The sequence below is a fragment of the Teleopsis dalmanni genome, chromosome 1, assembly GCF_002237135.1.
Source record: "Teleopsis dalmanni isolate 2A chromosome 1, ASM223713v2, whole genome shotgun sequence".
Classification (NCBI taxonomy): domain Eukaryota; kingdom Metazoa; phylum Arthropoda; class Insecta; order Diptera; family Diopsidae; genus Teleopsis; species Teleopsis dalmanni.
In genome coordinates, this window is record NC_051846.1 from 202,590,281 (window position 1) to 202,608,670 (window position 18,390).

General features: G+C 31.9%; 1 protein-coding gene across 3 annotated transcripts; it reads left to right on the top strand.

Moving 5' to 3' along the window:
* Window positions 1-4,480: 4,480 nt before the first annotated feature.
* Window positions 4,481-6,394, top strand: LOC119674369 (casein kinase I-like). Of its 3 annotated transcripts, XM_038085516.1 has the most exons (3): window positions 4,481-4,625; window positions 4,707-4,773; window positions 5,053-6,393. In XM_038085516.1, the coding sequence occupies exon 3, from the start codon at window positions 5,088-5,090 to the stop codon at window positions 6,195-6,197; it is 1,110 nt and encodes a 369-aa protein (XP_037941444.1). In that variant the 5' UTR covers window positions 4,481-4,625; window positions 4,707-4,773; window positions 5,053-5,087; the 3' UTR covers window positions 6,198-6,393. The 3 variants fall into 3 exon arrangements, with proteins under 3 accessions (XP_037941444.1, XP_037941450.1, XP_037941436.1); XM_038085522.1 differs by lacking the exon at window positions 4,707-4,773 and having other exon boundaries at window positions 5,067-6,394; XM_038085508.1 differs by lacking the exon at window positions 4,707-4,773.
* The last annotated feature ends 11,996 nt before the right edge of the window (window positions 6,395-18,390 follow it).

Here is an 18,390-nt window from a genome sequence, read left to right on the forward strand (position 1 = left end):
TTTGGAAATCTCGGTACAATTACTCGAAATGTTTTTGTGTTAAGAAGTTCATATGATTTGAGCAGTTTCAAACCTAAAATATTAAATCCATTCTATTTTATATTGATGCTATTTAAGATTCTATCTATTGTATCCATCTACCAACCCATCTATGCATCGATCTAAAATCCACTCTTCTCTAATAAATATGAGAGCCATAAAGCTGATCAAGGTTTAGTTTAGATCAAATGTAGTCAATTTAAAAAAAAAACTGTGCAACTCCGATTCAATATGATTGCGAGCTCAGGGTCAGTTCTGAATCAGCATATGCGAGCGTTAGGTCTGATATCCATTGATTTGGATTGCTGTTCTATCAAGAGCCTAGGCAATAACCAATAAACTGTTTTCCTGTGGATAGAAAGTAAAGTTCGCTGAATTTATAGATCGACTTACAAAATGTAAAGTCTACCAACCGCTAGTGTCTGTCTTTAAACAATGAAATAAAACTTCAAATATTAGTTTTTTCCTGACCGCAGTATGATTTTTGTACTGCTGGAAGATACTGCTAGTAGATTGAAGTCTCTCATGAAAGTCTTAAGTACGCTCCACCTACTGAGAAAGATTCAGACTGGAGTAAGTTACAAATTGATTGGTTTCAGAGTGAGATTTTCTATAGGTCAACCAGCTTTACGTATTTTTTCAGTTACTTGCAATCAAAAGACAATCTTAATGAGAAGGATTGGATCAGTGATAGCTGTATGAAGTCAGAACATATAATATAACTATGTTACTAGTACTTCTCATTAATGTTAATCATTAATATTATCTGAATAAATATAACTGCATATTGTATTTCATATAAACCATTTAAAATAAAAGTTCTTATAAAAAAAATTTAACAATAATAAATAATAATGAAAATAATAATTATTGTCATTGAAACTTGATTGATTAGTGCAGCTCGAATGACAATTATTCAACAGAATTCCGATGATTAATTACTGAACGTAACTGAGTGCGCGTTCCTATCCTACTACATACTTCCATGTAATTCCGCCTATAGGTAGGGAAGCGTATTCTTGCCTATTACAACTGTGTGTATGCATGTAAGTGAATGTAAATAAATTAACGAAACATTACATTTACTGCGAAATATAATTTTATGACAACGTATCTCATATAGAAAAAATTATAACAGAAACATCAGTTTAAAGAATTTATAGTTCATGCTTTATATTTTTTTATATATTTTGGAAATTCTATATACGAGTATATAATTAATATAATAATAACTTTATTTAATGAAATAAAAATTTTTATTTTCAAAATTGGAACAAAATTTAATATCATTTCAATATTGTCCTCTGCGGAATATTGTCCTCCTTATTTGTTACAACTAGATTATGATCTAGTGCCAACTAGTGTCTTACTCAGACGCCAACGTTCGGTTTATGAATACCAGGAAACAGAAGAATGGATAATACCATCTAAATGAAAGTAAATCAATCTCATCGAAAATTTATGATTGCGATAATTAAATAAATTTTGTTAATTTTGTCAATGTAAAATAATTAACAGGAATAATTAAGAAAATTTTGGCTCAATTCTAATTAAATAATCTAGCTTTCGGAGACAAGTATGTCTACTTTGATAAACTCATCTGCCATACAGTTACCTGAAATATTCCTCTGTCGTAGTTCTCACATTAGTAAGATAGTGAAAAGTTTGTCCCACTTGTTAAAAGAAGCTCTGCGATTCACGACTATTTTGTATTGAATCCAGTCTTGCCAACAGAGTAAGAGAAAGCCTACTCCCTGATCATTCGTTGGACTTATTTGGAGGTGTATTGAAGCAAAGGCTTTCGAATATTTATAGAACAGTCAATCGGGCAGATAAAACTCCAATAGGTGAGCATGAAAAATTCTCTAATGCTCCAATAATCATGAAATTCTAATTGTCATGCACAGAATGGAATTTACAAAACTAGATATTAGGAAAAGTCTCTACAATGAAGAAATAAACACAGAGAAATTCATTCTAAAAATATTATTAAGAAAATATCGATATTTTTCAGAACCATAAAACTTCTATATATATGTATTTATATCTTCACGATTTCAGTTACGTTTAGTTAAGTTTACTACAATAGACCTGTTTTGTAATCGTATTGCAAACAATCTCTGATTTTAAGATTACAGTACAAAACAACAACATTGCTAGCTTAATTAATCCAACTCCTTTACCATCTGCTATCGAAATAATAGTTCACAACATAGGGATGCAAAAGCCAGCGCTTCGAACCGGAACCAAACCGAAAACCGGAACCGAACCGATATATTTTTCTTTTGAACCAGAACAAAAACCAGAATGGAAAAAATTTCGCTTCGTTCAGGGCTTCGAAGCGGAACCGAATCAAAAACCGGAAAAAGCCGACATTTCTGCAGAAACGAAAACCGGAACCAAACCGAACCAAAGTACTTTTTTTCTTTTAAACCGGTACGAAAAAAATTCCGGTTCAAAGCCCTAGCCAAAGCTAATAAACTTGTCTATTGTGAATAATGTTTGGAGTTTTGTCTATTGTGAACTATCATTTTTAGTCAATTGTCAAGAAATTGTTGTTAATTATTTGAATTTAATTACTATAACTTCACATTTTCGATGTATTTCTCAAGTTTTAGGTTACTTTTTAAAATCTTCAATAAAATATGCAAACAAATTTAACACTCCAAGATTTACATACCTATATGTATCTCTGTCATACATTAACACAAAGCGCGTGATAGAATTAGGAGTGTTGCCACCCGAATACCACCCAATATAGTACTTATATTATATTATTTTTTTCCAACATATTAACAAAAGATAATGCCTATAATTAAATTCTGTATGGCTAAGTATAATAAATATCCCCTCTATTCTGAATATTCCCTCCTTTCTTATGTGTTATGTTAAAACTATTTCGAGAATATACGAGTATATACAATAATTACATACTGAAATGATGGCATTAAGCTGAACTAGAAAACATAGAAAAACTCTAATTAAAGACCGTACACACTACATACTAGACGAGTATGTAAATTTCCACTCTCTCCATACCCATACTCCTCTGTTTATATATTTCTTTATGTGTTGTGTTGTAGATGTGTGCATGTATGCGGCATTTCTAAGACAGTTCCTGTCACTTTGACAAATTATTTTCATCTTCTTTATCAATTCGGTTCGAAATTAGTTGATGTGGGCGGGAGGCGGAGGCGGGCGTTTTAAAGTTTGCTGCTGATTAATGTAAAATAGTTTTAAAAGCAAACTTTTCACATTAATTAAACACACTTGAGATGCGATGTGAAGTGACGTGCAGTGTTACTTTAATTACGCTTACCCCTATAAAGTATAAAAGAAAAGCCCACAAAAGCGATTGGTTTTCTTTATTTATAAATTTCTTATTTTCTTTGAAATTAAATTAATATCTTGAATAAATCTTACATTTCTTGCGAAAAGCTTTATTAGTTCTTTAATGCCACCGATTTTAAGCAATAGTAATATAACTCAATTTATAGTAGTAGTTAATTGATATATGTAGTAGTTAATGCTTGATATATGGAACAATAGTACAGACAACATCTCGTTCGCGTTGGGTATGTGGCCGACTATCATCTATGCGTAGAGTCACAAAAGTTCTGCACTTGATTTAACCTCACTAAAAGTTTAGAAGGCACCCATTTCTATATGTTCGCAGCTAGTTTTCCAAACTATTTTCCGAAGTACATCTTACCATACAGTTTTCTGGGGTCCTAACTGCATAATAATTAATTCTAAATGACCACATAAGTCTGCACAGAATTTTACGAGGGCTAGTTTTAACTAACCATTCAATTCTATTGACCAGCACTCAATAAAGTCCCTGTTGAGAAAACTGGCGTGTGACCGCAATAAGTCACTAATGGCGCGATACCCTTGGAGCATCCCTATAATTAAGGTAGGATATCACTCGTTAGTAAATATGGGCTGAAGTTGTTGGCTCATACATCTGCACATCTTAGCTTTGTTTGAAGATACAGAAGCGATAATCACATTTTTAATGATTGTCCACTTTTGCTCCGGCCCGAAAGTTTTCCTTACCGTCTGATGTCACGATTTCCTTTAGTCATCATTTGAATGGCGGTCTAGGGTTGTTTGGCAAAAAACAATATCAGATTGGCAACAAACAATATCAGATTAGCGAAAAGTATATGTGATACGGTGACCTGTGACTGCCTTGTTTATGTTTTTGCTCTCCGTTTTATATATGGAGATTTTACGAAATACGATTTATGAAATGATTTATGGCAACCTGTGACTATACTAATTATGGTATATGAATTCCACACATTAAATTTTTAATCCTTTCACTACTTAGCTACGCAAGTTAAATTTTTTTGTGTACTTGACATTTTTACATTTCTAAAAACTTAGTATACGGGTCAAGAAAATAAATATTTAACGTAATAAAGTTTTACTTAAAACTTTAGACGATCAATATACTTTAATCTGGCAACTCGAAAAAAGGCAATATACGTCAAGTTAAGCGAAAACACTAGAAATAACCTAAAACTAAGGTGTGGGAAAGAGATAGCTGATAAGTTCGCAAAGAAAACTTCAGATAAACGGTAAAAGTTATATTTTTTTTTATTTCTATAAACTGATAACATATATTATCCATCTGTAAAATTTCTATTACGATATAGTAGATATTTGTAGGCAGATTTACGATATTTGAGTGCCTTGATTAATTTAAAAAAAACTTGGTACGATAAGGTAAATATTTTTTGCATGTGAATAAAATTTTCGCTAGGTGAATACTTGATCACGAGATACGTGATCAAGGATTCACATATTAAAGAAATAATATTTGTATTAAAAAACAAAAATATAATATAAATTGGATGTATAATATAATTTTGGGGAATTACAAAAAAGTCTCTGTCTTTTTTGCAATTCAAGACAAGTACTTAAGGTTGCCATATTTCAAGTTTTGTTTTTAAAAATGACATTTATTCCTAAATGAAAAAAAATTAAATTAATTCCTTTTAAAAGTTTTATTTTTGAAGGTGTGAAATTGTTTTTTAAAAATGGAAGAAAACGCTACTGAAATGTCCGTCACTGTTCATAAATATGTAATAGAAGATAGAGTCGACTTAAAGGGCTGTACTACTATATTTTTGGGCAGAGCAAGTGACACTGGGGATATAGTAGCTATCAAAGCTCGGGACCGTTCCACCAAGCACAAACAAATGCAAACCGAAGCTGAAGTTTATCAAAAAATTCAAGGTGACGTTGGTATACCATGTATGAAATGGTTTGGAACGCATGGTGATGAGAGTGTTCTAGTGCTTGAATATATAGGCTCGACACTAGAGCAAATATATAACATTTTTTCTCGCAGTTTTTCATTAAAAACTATTTTAATGCTAGCAGATCAAATATTAACACGAATTACTTATATCCATTCCCGTAACTTCCTGCATTGCAATATTGCACCAGATAACTTCGTTATAGATGCTGATGAGCTGACCAGTATTATTTGCCTTATTGATTTCGGCCTAGCGAAAAAATATCGCGACGAGCATACATTTGAGCACATACCTTGCACGATAAAAGAGAACGAAGAGTTTGACATTGGTACGGCGGATTATGCATCCATAAACACCCATATGGGTGTAGCACAATCGCGACGTGACGACCTTGAGGCAGTTGGATACATGCTTGTCTATCTTTGTTTAGGGTCTTTACCCTGGCAAGGCATCAAGGCATCCGACAATCGTGAGAAGTGTAAACTTATGGCGGAGAAAAAATTCTCTACAACTACAAAATCATTATGTCAGGGGCTTCCAAATGAATTTGTCACTTATTTGGATTACTGCCGCCAGCTGCGTTTTGATGAAGTTCCTAATTATTTGTACTTACGTGCGCTATTTCGTAGCTTATTAAATAATAATGGCTTCATCAATGATAATGAATTTGATTGGAATTCACCAAGTGATTGTTCAAAGAGTCAAGATGAAGTCGAAATGGAAGATATGGAAATCAAAGTGCAACATGAAGAAGACTCAACACAATTGACTAGTGATGAAGTAGATTCGTCCGATCAGACAATGATGGATACTGATGCAATACCCGTAAATGAAGATAACGATGCAGAATCTGATAGCTATAACGAATCGATGACTGAAACAGATTAAGTACCGCAGCCTAAAGACGATCCAATCGAAATATGTTTTTTAGTGTATCTAAAGGCGATTATATGAACATTATTTAAAATACGATTAACTCGTTCATACTTTATTTTTTCTTTTTTGCATTATAATGGTTGTTTCTAATGGTTAACTTTTTATATATGTATTTCCATATTTTTATATTATAATTACATTGTTAACGCTTACTAAAATAAAAAATCTGATCATATATTTGTCCAGTCTGTTCACTAAATGGAACCTTTAGAACTAATAAACCGATAGTATTTAAATTGAAATAAGTCCTTATAAATTCACCTGCAATAATTTCCATAACAAATTTGCCAATATTTTACTTCAATCATTTGAACGATAGTTACAACCCCAGGCACCATATAAAGTTCCAAAAGTGCCGTTCTGCAGCAACGATAATAAAAATTGTGCTTAGCAATAGTCGGCTCCCTGACTACATTAAAACTTTTCAAAACTAGTTCAATGATTATTAACAAGTTTAGGAATTTTTGGGGTTTCTAGAAAATATAAAAATATTTGGAGAAAAATAATTATTGTTCATCTAGAACTACTGCATCTAGAAGACAGTTTGATAAAGCCTTAGAAGGGGTTTGTGGAATTTTTAGAATTTTTTTAAGTTCTGTTATTTTTTAAGTACCACATAACGTATATTAAAGTGTGCTCATAGGTTATGCTTACAAGGCAGTCTCATAGTTCTATTACATGAATTCGTGAATATGAAGATTAATTATTAAATCTCATGCCAGAAACTCAAAACAGAGGGGGAGTTTATATTTGGCTAGCTGAGGTAATCTTTACTCTTTAGGAGTAGATTTTATGCTTTAGAAAAGCAGTATGGTTATTAGAGAATATTAGTCCTATAAGTAAAGAAGTGGAGAAGTTTATGTCTCAAGGCCAATAGGAAATTATATGAAAGAAGACTAATTGATAGGTATTATGTGATACATTCTGATCATAGCTGAGGAATCTCTATAAAAGTATATTCTCGTCAATGGGGGATGCTTAAAAAATGCTATTTAAAAAATACTTGCTAAGTTCAAGTTTACTCAATAATGACTATAATGACGGATGATCTATTGTAATATACAATCTATTAGTTCAACTTTAATTGTTACGAAATTCCTTAGAAATCGTATGTGATAATGCCGAAAAGCATTTATCGGCACATTACGGTGATACGTGTGTTTAGGGTTTAAGGCAGGTAATCACGTTAAAAAATATAAACTCTATAATACTACTAAATTTATATTATATACAGTCAGTGAATACTTATTAATTAATACACGTACGTTTTAACAAATTGTAAATAGTCAATATATGCTTATTGATTAATACGCATAGATAATAACAAGTTGAGAGTTTTTACTAAGAGGAGTCAGTAGCTCTCTAGAAGGAAAACTTTTGTTTACAGAAGTACCCAGAGATCATCATGTATATTATAGTATTAAACTTGATTTCCTACTTGAGTCCTTATTAAGCAATTAGTATTTTTTAATTATTATTTTATTTAGTAATAATAAAAATTGGTTAATGGAATAACTGACACTTAGATCCATCAAGAATTCAATGTGAAACAGCTGACAACTTTTGTTTTGTTTGTTTTTCTAATGAAAATAAAATTTTTTCCATAATATTTTTACGTCTTTATTAGAGTCAATAAAAAATACTTCCTTAAAGGATACGATATAAATATTTTGGTAGCTGCAACAAATCGAATTCCTATGCCTGAATAGGCAATGTTTTTATTGTTAGCAAATGTTACCATTTTCCTGCAACGCTGGCTGCTCTCTTCTCCTCGCAACTCAAAGCACCACAAGCCAGTAACGGCAACTCGACATTGTTCGGAAAAGATGATCCCTGATCGTAACATTAACCCCAGGCGAGCACACTTTAGCTTGACACTGTGAAAATATTAATGATCCTTTAAGAAAGCAGCACTAAAAAGAAAAACGATACATCATATAAAAATATAAATACGAGTAAATATCAAGGATAATAAATCAATAATCCTGTTGATGAAGAAGTACTGGATTGTTGTTGGATAAGAAAATTAGATGAAAAAAAATGTTTAATTAAATGTTAAAATTAAAGAAAAATTGAAAAGTATTTATTGTTTACGGTTCCGGCTCATTGTGCGTTAACGAACCTAAAAGCAATACCAGGGAAGCATTCAATGGATTCACTACAAACAGGATACAAATGCAAGCGTCAGCGCCAATGTAACTGCACTTCATTGATACTCTATTGGCGCGGGAGTTGGCTCTACAGGTAATCCGCTGACCCGCTCGAAGCGTTTACGAGGGGAACTTCATTGAAGCATTGCAGTTGCATGCAGGCGTAGCAGTTTAAAATATTATCCCTTTTAAGGTTCCTTGCGTTTTGTTGCCGGTTTCAACGCGTGCTAAATGAGTTTTTCCTTTTGATTTACTTATTCAATTAACAATTATTTTTCCATTTTTCACTATTTTTTATTACTCAATATATACACATTTCTAATATACTTTCTTAGAGTTCAATTTGTAGTAGTTTTGAGTTTATTTACTCTTGTCTTGCATATTGCATTTCTTATTTGATGATTATCCTTTATTTAGCCTTTTTACTCGCTTCCTTTGAATATAATTTTATTATAATTATTTATTACTTTTATGCTCAATTAGTTAATAACCACACACGCAGTGCACATACACAAAGCAAATATAGCACATATCAGGACCTTTCATTGCTATCCTTCAGCATTATCGGCTTCCATATGTTTTCCCTTATCCTTTTATTTTATTTATTGTTCGTGTAAGAAATAAAATTGCAAAAATAGTTAAGAATTTGTTATTTTTACACATGTTGAACTGAGCATGTGTAGCGGTCCTTTTGTAGTTCCTTATTGGGTAAGTGGCTAACCATACTTATTTGGTTGATAGATGGTTCTAATGGATATTGTTTCAGTTATTAATGCGATCTGAATATCCTTTGTGTTGTGAAGTACTTAATTTTTTTTTAACTGTTGTGGAAAATATCAAGATCTACATAAACGATATAGTAGCCTAATGTAAAAGTAAAACATATTAGTTATACCCACAACCTCAAATAACGAAGTAATTAGGTATACTCTGCAGAAGCTAAGCTAATACAACGCCAAACTGAAACTAAGCCTTAAGTCCTTTTTATCTTAAGTCCTTCTTAATATAAACTTAAAAATCACTGCCCGGCAATATTTCCATAAAAAAAGGAGTTCAAAAAAAAAAAAATTGTAACATTAACTGGGAGGCGGAGATAAAAGTTCTCGCAAATATAAATTATTCCATTTGGCTATCCTATAAAGTCACGCTATTTTACGTTCAAGGTGTAGCGAGGAAAGAGGCATGTCAGCTAATTGAGGGCCATATCAAAAACACACACTCCATCTGTTGCCACTTTATTAACAGCCAAACGATGGAGTACAAAGCGGGAATTTCCAAGATATACATTCTAACCGTGCTTTCTGATTCGAAATTTCCCACGCGATTATTAGAATAAGCACTTCCTACACTGTGGGTATAATAACTTTAGGATTCCTTCGCAAACTTTAAGAGAATTACTTATCTATACTATTTTCAGTAAATAAATAATAGACTGCAGATATTACAGTAGGTTTTCGGGCATAAGAATTTTACAAACAATATAACAGCACAAAGTTTGGATTCACCTCATAATCACCTGCGTTTTGTATAGATGAATCACAGAAGCTGCTGATTCCTTTCAATATGTATTGCAGAATTAGATAAAACCATCAAGAGGAAGAAACAATCAAGTATTCCTTTTATGACTTCTATAGAAAACTGATTAATGAAAAAGCAGTTTTTTATACTTTATTATACGTGAAATAACATCAGTCATATAGCTTTCAATAGCATAAAGGTAAAAGAATATAGAGAAATAAAAAAAAACCTGGAAAAATGCTTTACGTTTTATTTAAAAAAACCTCATCATTAAAATTTTACTCTCCATTACAAAACTATCCGCCTTTATTCAAGAAATTGAGATTGGAAGCTTTTAGATTGTTTATAAAACATAAGCATTATCTATAACCTTTACGATAAATATTGCAACAAATTTTTATATATATATATTTCGTTTTATTATTATTATTATTTTTTATTATATACTCAGTAATACAAAAATTAAAAAACAAATACGATCTTAACACACGCGGGAATAAAAATATTTATTTATAATTCTCATCCTGTTCAGTTAATTTTATATATAAATAGACAAAGGGTACTTATATCTTTCTTATATTATTACGTCATAAAAATATTTCTTTATAATTCTCATCCTGTTCAGTTAATTTTATATATAAATAGACAAAGACTTCTTATAACAACTGATTTACTTTAATATAAATTTTTAATTGTCTTATTATGGGTCGTCGAAAATATTTTCAGTATCCCTAAAATACTTTATTGCTATGCCTTCCATAGAAAACTGAATAATGAGAAAGCAATTTTATATACTTTATTATACGTGAAACGATGTATATATATTATTATTATGTTTTATTATATACTCAGTAATTAAAAAATTAACAAAAGAAAACAAATACGATCTTAACACACGCGGGAAAATTTTTATGTATATAAACAGCATAAAAATATTTATTTATAATTCTCATCCTGTTCAGTTAATGTGATATATAAATAGACAAAAATTGCTGATAGTAACTAATTTACTTTAATATAAATTTTTAATTGGTTTGTTATATGGATGGGTCGTCGAAGATATTTTTCAAAATGTCCTAAAATACTTTATTACAAGTGAGACGTCAGTCATGAAGTTTTCGATAGTACAGGGTTAAGGAAATATGGAAAAAAAGATGGGAAGTGACAAAATGCGTTTTAATTAATTCTTACTTGACATTAATGTCAACTCTATTCTGCTGAAGAAGAATACTTTACCGTAACTTTGGGGACGAACGAGTTCTTTAGCCTTTTTTGCCTTCGTAAGTTATGATTATTTTTTTTTGCTACTCTAAAAAAAAAAAATTACGGCTAATATAATAATTCAAGAAGTATTATAAGATAAAGAAATTTGTCACGAAAGTTATGAATCTAAAAGAAACCTTTTCCTCCCATGGTAAGTCACCTGTCAGATGCAACTAAACTAATTATTCTAAAATTAGTTTATTATTTTAAAAAAAGTTTTATAACAAACGTCACTTGCAAGCAAATAAAAACCAAAATTTAATATAAAATTAACGCTCAAGTAAATTCAAATGACAAAAATCATAACAAAATGAAGTGAGCAAAAAAAAACAATAAATACAAAAAACATGAAACCCCAAAATGCCACTCAGCATAAACGTAAAATGATTCCTGACGACGTAAAATCATAATAACAACAACAACGCAGCGACTAGCATAAATGCAAAAACACAAACAACAAAACACTTTAAACATTTTAGCCTGAGACTTATTAACGCAAAATCTACGCGCAATAACATAGCGCAAAGCATAAAAATAAAAACAACAACAACATCTAAGCACCTTCAACGCTAAAATGTAACAACTGCAATCATACGAATACAATCCACCTTTACCAACACCCATTTCACTCCCACACAACACACAATAATTGTGTGTGGCGTACTTAACTCGTTCTTAACCCTTTCGACTGAAACTTAAGAAAGAGCTTTTTTTAAATTTGTAGATGGCGTTTGCCGCCATCATTAAAAAACTCATAGCGAAAAGCTAAAAAAGCAATACTGAGTGCGCGCATTTTTCAAAAGATGGCGTAACAAACGCACAGAACATAATGTTTTTTTATTTATTTTTTATTTTAAAATTTTTTGCCAACAAAAAAACATAATAAAGAAAAATTCAAATTAAAAGCACACAGAAAAGGGGAAAATTTTTGTGTCGTTAAAAAACGAAAAAGACGAAACGATGAAGAAAATTTTAGAGTTGCGCTGGTTGGCAATGAAAATCACAGCACAAGCGCTGAGCGGGCGTGAGAGTGTCAATATGGTGGCATGGTGGGTACAAGGATACAAAAGGAAGCCACACTTGTATGCAGTAAATTACTGTGCACAGTTGCTTCTCATTCATGTTCATATGCTAATATATATGTGTGTGTGTGTGCATGTGTGTGGTGTTGTTAAGCTACCAAATATGTGGTGCATTGGCTGGCAGACGAGCTGGGAGATGAAGAGTTTGTCGTACATGTAATTTCGTAGATTTTACACACGCAAAATGGCAAAAGTGAAACATTTTAACACAGATTCCTGCCGCTGCCGCTGCCAGTGCCTTTGCCAATGCTGCTGTCTTTGTTGTTGTTATTACTGCAATTGTGTAGTGTTGCAGAGTGTTGTGTTTTCGCAAAAGGGGAGCAAATGGCAACTACTGTTCGGTGAGTGCTTGAATGAATGGTTGACCAAAGATTTGTTCTTGTGGTTGTAATTTACAATTTTATACATGAAACTATAAAAATTTTTGGCACTAAGGCACTGTGGCAATGGCAGTGGCAATGGAAGAGAAGAAGTCAATACATGGAGGAGTATAAAGTCAATAGACTTTTTTTTTGATTATTTTACGTGTCCATTTGCGAGTAGTTGTCGCGAGCCATTCACGTATTATTTTGAATATTTTGCTATGCAGTTTTTTTTGTAGTGTATGTATGCGTGTGAGCGCAGGTATGAATGTAAGTAAGAATCGATTTCAATATTACGCTGAAATATAATCATTATCTTTAATGTTGATTTTTGTTAACTATCTTATATCTTAAGCTCTACTGGTATTATTGTTAAGTAACCAACAATTAAGATAATTATTGTATATTTTTGTTTTTTTTTCAAACCCAACGTTACACTGATTATTATTATGTGGAGCCTTTTCCGAGTTAGTGCATCTGAGCACTTTTACTCTTTGATAGCTGGGGTATACCCCATTTTTAATTTGCTCAAAAATTAAAAAAATTTTATAACGGAGTTCGCCTGAATTTTGGGCTTCATTAATTAAATAAACATCGCTGGAAAAATAGGTCATTTAGTGAAGAAAAAAAACTGAATTTTAATTCTTATTTTAGACACATAAATTAGAGTTTATAAGTTGAACAAGTCACGAATTTAATTTTACAACATCATTCAAAATACAATGGATATATCGGAGCTGAAGTGTAAATTTTGATAGTAGGAAGACATTGTAAGGTTCTATTTCTACTAAATATATTGATCGATTCATTGGTTTTTTCACTGGAGTTCAATCATAGCAGTTACTATAAACAAATATATATTACTGTCATCTAAAAAGCAAGGACGTTCTTAAACTAACTGGGTTATGTTTTATTACTAGTTGTAAAATCTTCCATAAATGTGGCACTGCAATTCGCATTATGCGACATTTCAAAATAGGTAGTTACCATGTACTCACGATAGCATTCTTATAGAATTCATTGCAAATAAATAATTTTTGGCATATGGTATATCTAAAACGTATACCAAGAGATGCGAATAAGCTCGTAAGAAATAGTTAAGATTATAAACTATCATTTGATCAATTATTCTTTGAACAATCTATTGATATAACATGTACCAAGGCTGCATTAAAAGATATAAACTCTCTGAATTTTATATGGTCGCGCAATGCCTCAACAGGATAAACTGATTGAGTACAATTACTGTGATAATAGGCTTACTGTGATATTAGTATGATACTGGTATTTCTTTTCCGATACCATATAGATTAAGGTATATCTTGACCGATATCTTATAAATTAAAGTTTCTCTTATCCGATACCTTATAGAGTAAGGTACCTCGTATTCGACACCTTATAGATTAAGGTCTTATCCAGTACCGTATCATTTATCCGATACTTTACAAATTAAATTTACTATAATTTTTTTATACATAACTTCTCAATTGAAAATATATTTACATATTATTTTATTATAAAAAAGTATATATATAATTAATTTCTCCTAATTTTACTTATTCCTCCGTACAAAGCATTACCTAATTATATAATTTTGTTGTCATTAAATGCATACTTTGCACATCCTTTCCTTTCCGTTCCTTGACTGCAGCGCATATCATCATCCTGCAGCCAAGTGCAGTTAGTCCATCCATTTCATGCTGCTCACACACTCCATGCAGTCCACTTGGTGGCTCATACGGACATGGTTGCAATAAAACTTCATTCACTCCTCATGCAGCATTTGATGCGGTTGACCAATTCTTAGGAGTTGGACAGACAAAGTGACACAGAAACGTTGGGCAGTTCATCGGAGAGATGGAATTGGTTGTTAGGCATGCAACGAAGCGCAACATGACTTAATTGCGAGCGAACAAAATAATTACGAGCATTTTAAGAAAATAAATTTTAAATTTAAAAAAAAATATAGATTTTTTTAATTTTAAAAATGCTTTAAAATGCATTGCAGAGTAAAACTGCAGTTGAAATATTTCCACATGAACTGCAATGGAGCGTGTAACTCGTAAACTGCGTGAGGTATGACACTTCGTTGTTGTCGTCATTGTCTGACACGGTTTCCATGCTTTTTAATGCAACTCAGTCGTTTAATTGAACGAAAATCAGAGACATTAAATATTGGAAAAATATAAAAATATGAACTCCGTGAATGAGTGAGTGGGTGAGGCTGGAATGAGGTGCTTACATACTTTTTGGGTGTGTAAATAATCAGGCCGCAATATTGTTAATTGCTGGTTTCTCATATTTGTTTAAAAAGCATTTCAAAATAAAAATAACCTTATCATGTGTACCATAGATACTTTTTATAAAATCAACTAATCACCAAAAACATTACAATGACTTTGTGAGGAAAAGAATAGCTTTAATAACTTGAGGATAAATATTGATATCATAACAGGACAACTAATTCTGAGATACGGAATTGGATTAAAATCAAAATGAATCTTGTTAATGTGACATTTCTAGCCGCCAGGCTAAGGAACTTGTTAATCCTTTTAACTAAACTTTCCTGTTTTCTCATTAGAATAATGCTAGTACTATTAGCAGATCATTTAATAGGTCATAATGACCTGTATTATCATCACAACAAGATGGGCCCACCTAAATAATTAGAATGTGGGCTGATCTTAGAAGCAGATAAGATCTCTATTCCTATTTTCAATAAATATAGGGGTTCAATCAGTACCAATAGAAAAATACTATACCGGAAACCCCTATCTTGAACTGATATTAGGGTAAACGCAAAATATTCGAAAAGTATTTGAATATTTTTTGTTTTGATAATATCAATTGGTAGTGTAAAGTATATACTATGTTCACAACAGGATTTTATATTACAAACTCATTTATTTTATTTTTATAGATATTTAGTATTATACTTACACTGTTTTTCATATTGAAAGCCTGACTATACTATACTTCCTTCAGCATGAAAGTTGAAACTCTTTTAATGTTTATTAGGTAGGACCTTCTAACATCTTTGTTTTTGATATATTCCATGATATATATTTATATTTATGTATGTTGTATGTATGTTTAGGGATTGATTTTATTATTGCTGTTAAGAGCCACGACATATTTCCCATTAAAATTTTTTTATATTTCTGCAATGGATTTTTTCTATAAAATATACTATTTCTTCATGCAATTTGTGCAAATACTTTTACTGGACCACACCGTTTCCAATCCATTCATAAAATCAAAGCAAGAATATAAAAAGGACAAAGGATGGTAACAACATAATTAAGTTAAAGATAAAGGCCGAGAGACAAAGGAAGACAAACTATTTAACAAATTGTCCGGGAAGACAATAAGAAACCAAACAGAAACTATTTAGTGCTTTTGTAAGAAATTCTCGAATTGCCAAAATATTTCTTGACAACTCATTTTGGCAGATGAGTGTGCTGCAATCATAAAAAGACCACCTTGCAGGCTGCAATGCACTTCACTCACAATGACAGAAGAAAGGGAAGAAATCATTTATTTAATGATTCGGTTTCCGGTACTCAAAGAAATAAAAATTTTGTTTTTAATAAATTAAAAAAAATTGAATTTAAAACAATAGCAATGAGTTCCATTGAATTCCATACATACTATGGTATATGGACTCGACCATTACCTAAGCCTGCCTTAACAGAGTTGACACATTTCATGTCCAGTGTATGAAAACCATAGCAAGGTTTTGGTGAGCCACAAATTTTTAACAACAAAATCTACTTTAACGAAAGCCAAAACTATTGCGTTTGTGCGGGGTGTCGGAGTGCGGAGTGCGGAGTGTGGAGTACTCTCCGTAGTACATGGCATATTGAGTTTTTCATCTGCCGTTGTGGAAGTATTGCCAAAATAACGGCTTCTCAATTTACTGCCTAACCATGCCACTTAGTCTGCTCTACTGTCGTAAAATACACATTATTAAAAGGATTGCGCCAAATTTGCACTGCACAAGTTGCCACATTCCACCAATTTTCCAGGCTAAAACTACCGAGCATTAACCGAAAAACACCGTTAAACTGTGTGTCAAAATTGGTTGAATGCAATATGCACTACTCACTACACTATATAAATGTATGTGTGTGTATCTGTGTGTGGCTGTGTTTGGCTTGTATTTGACTTTAGCTATGTTCACTGGCAGCCCGCTCAACCGGAAATTGGAGGTGTGCGGCAAAACACGACGTGACGTGACATTTCCTCTCCGTCAAATGTCAAAATGTACAAAATGCGAAAAGTGCATTGCGTGACTATAAGTTTGCATTGGCAAGTACGTGTTGGCGTGTAACTGTGCGGCAAACGGCGAACGGCAAATGGCAACAATGAACTGCAATAAGTAGTGTTGCCAGAGTGAAAACTCATGAATTTCGTACAATCATCGATAGCGTCGTCGAGCGCTTAAATAAACGATATTAATGAAAAGTTAGTAGCAGCTTTGATTTCGAAATGTTCGACACCATCGATTGTGGGCGTGAAGTGTGCATAGATTTCCTGACAGTAAAGCAGTTGCTCAATATTTCCGATTGAAATCCATACCCAACACAAGAAGGTTAAAATAGTTGCTTATTTCCTTTAACTCTTCATTGCTTGAACAGGGAAAATTAAAAACAAACTGTTTGAATTGAGAACTTAAACAATCAAAAATCCACCAAAAAGTTTTTAAGTCCATGAAGCCCAACTTTTTATTCTGAAACGAAAAATTTATGATGATTTCATGATTTTGAAATTCTCTATTTGATATGTAAAGATCTTAGAGGGTAGAATTATTACACGAGAAGATTGGAATAGGTTGGAAGGGTGTATGTCAATACAAATAGCAACACTTCCACTCAGAGACATCCCATCGTATTACCCATCGTAATATCCTGAAGTTACCAGTGAAGGCGAAGTATGCAAAGTATTGTTCCTATTACAATTTCTTGGACTATCCTTTTTAAACTATTTGATTTTCCAGTTTAGAATTGGTTTTTTATACAATAAAGTCATTGCATTTGCAGTCCTCTTCATCCTAATCATAGCAAGTTCTGCAAACTTAGTTTAGTCGAATACTCCACCGTTGAAGCAACAGCGTAATATTACAGTGTCCCTTAGCACCCAATAAGTACACGAAATGTATGTTTGCTAAAACTTAAAGGAGCTTTCATTCTGCTTTCATCCAATCTAGGCCATATAGTCCTAGCGACCTCGCAGTCTACGCGATTAGTTCATTAGTTACTTGTTACCGTAATAGTGAGTTTATCCTACTTTATAAGTAGTTCATACATCGTGATTTGTGATATTACATTGTGATTAGTGATTTGTGATAACATCATGATATAAAAATCTATTTTGGAGCTTCTTCTAGCCATCTGATAAGCTAATTCTTTTCTTTCAAAATTCATATGTTCAGGAACACAACAGAGAGAAACCTTGTAATACCAAATGTTATTAATGATGTTAGTAATGATACATAGTAATTTATTATAATGCTTAATTTAAAATATTATTTGATAGTCATTTAAAATAGTTATTTAATAGTCGTAATTTCTGATCCAGTAAGAGTTTCAACAGATATTCTTTTGTCATATCTAAAAACCAGATGAAGGATTAAACTGTGCGTCCTGCATTATTAAACCCCAGCCTCAATGATGAAAATGTATAATAAAAAGACTTGAATTTACATAAAAGAATGGTTAAAATAAATTCTTTGAAAGGGCTATATATAAGTCTACAGATAAGAAACTTT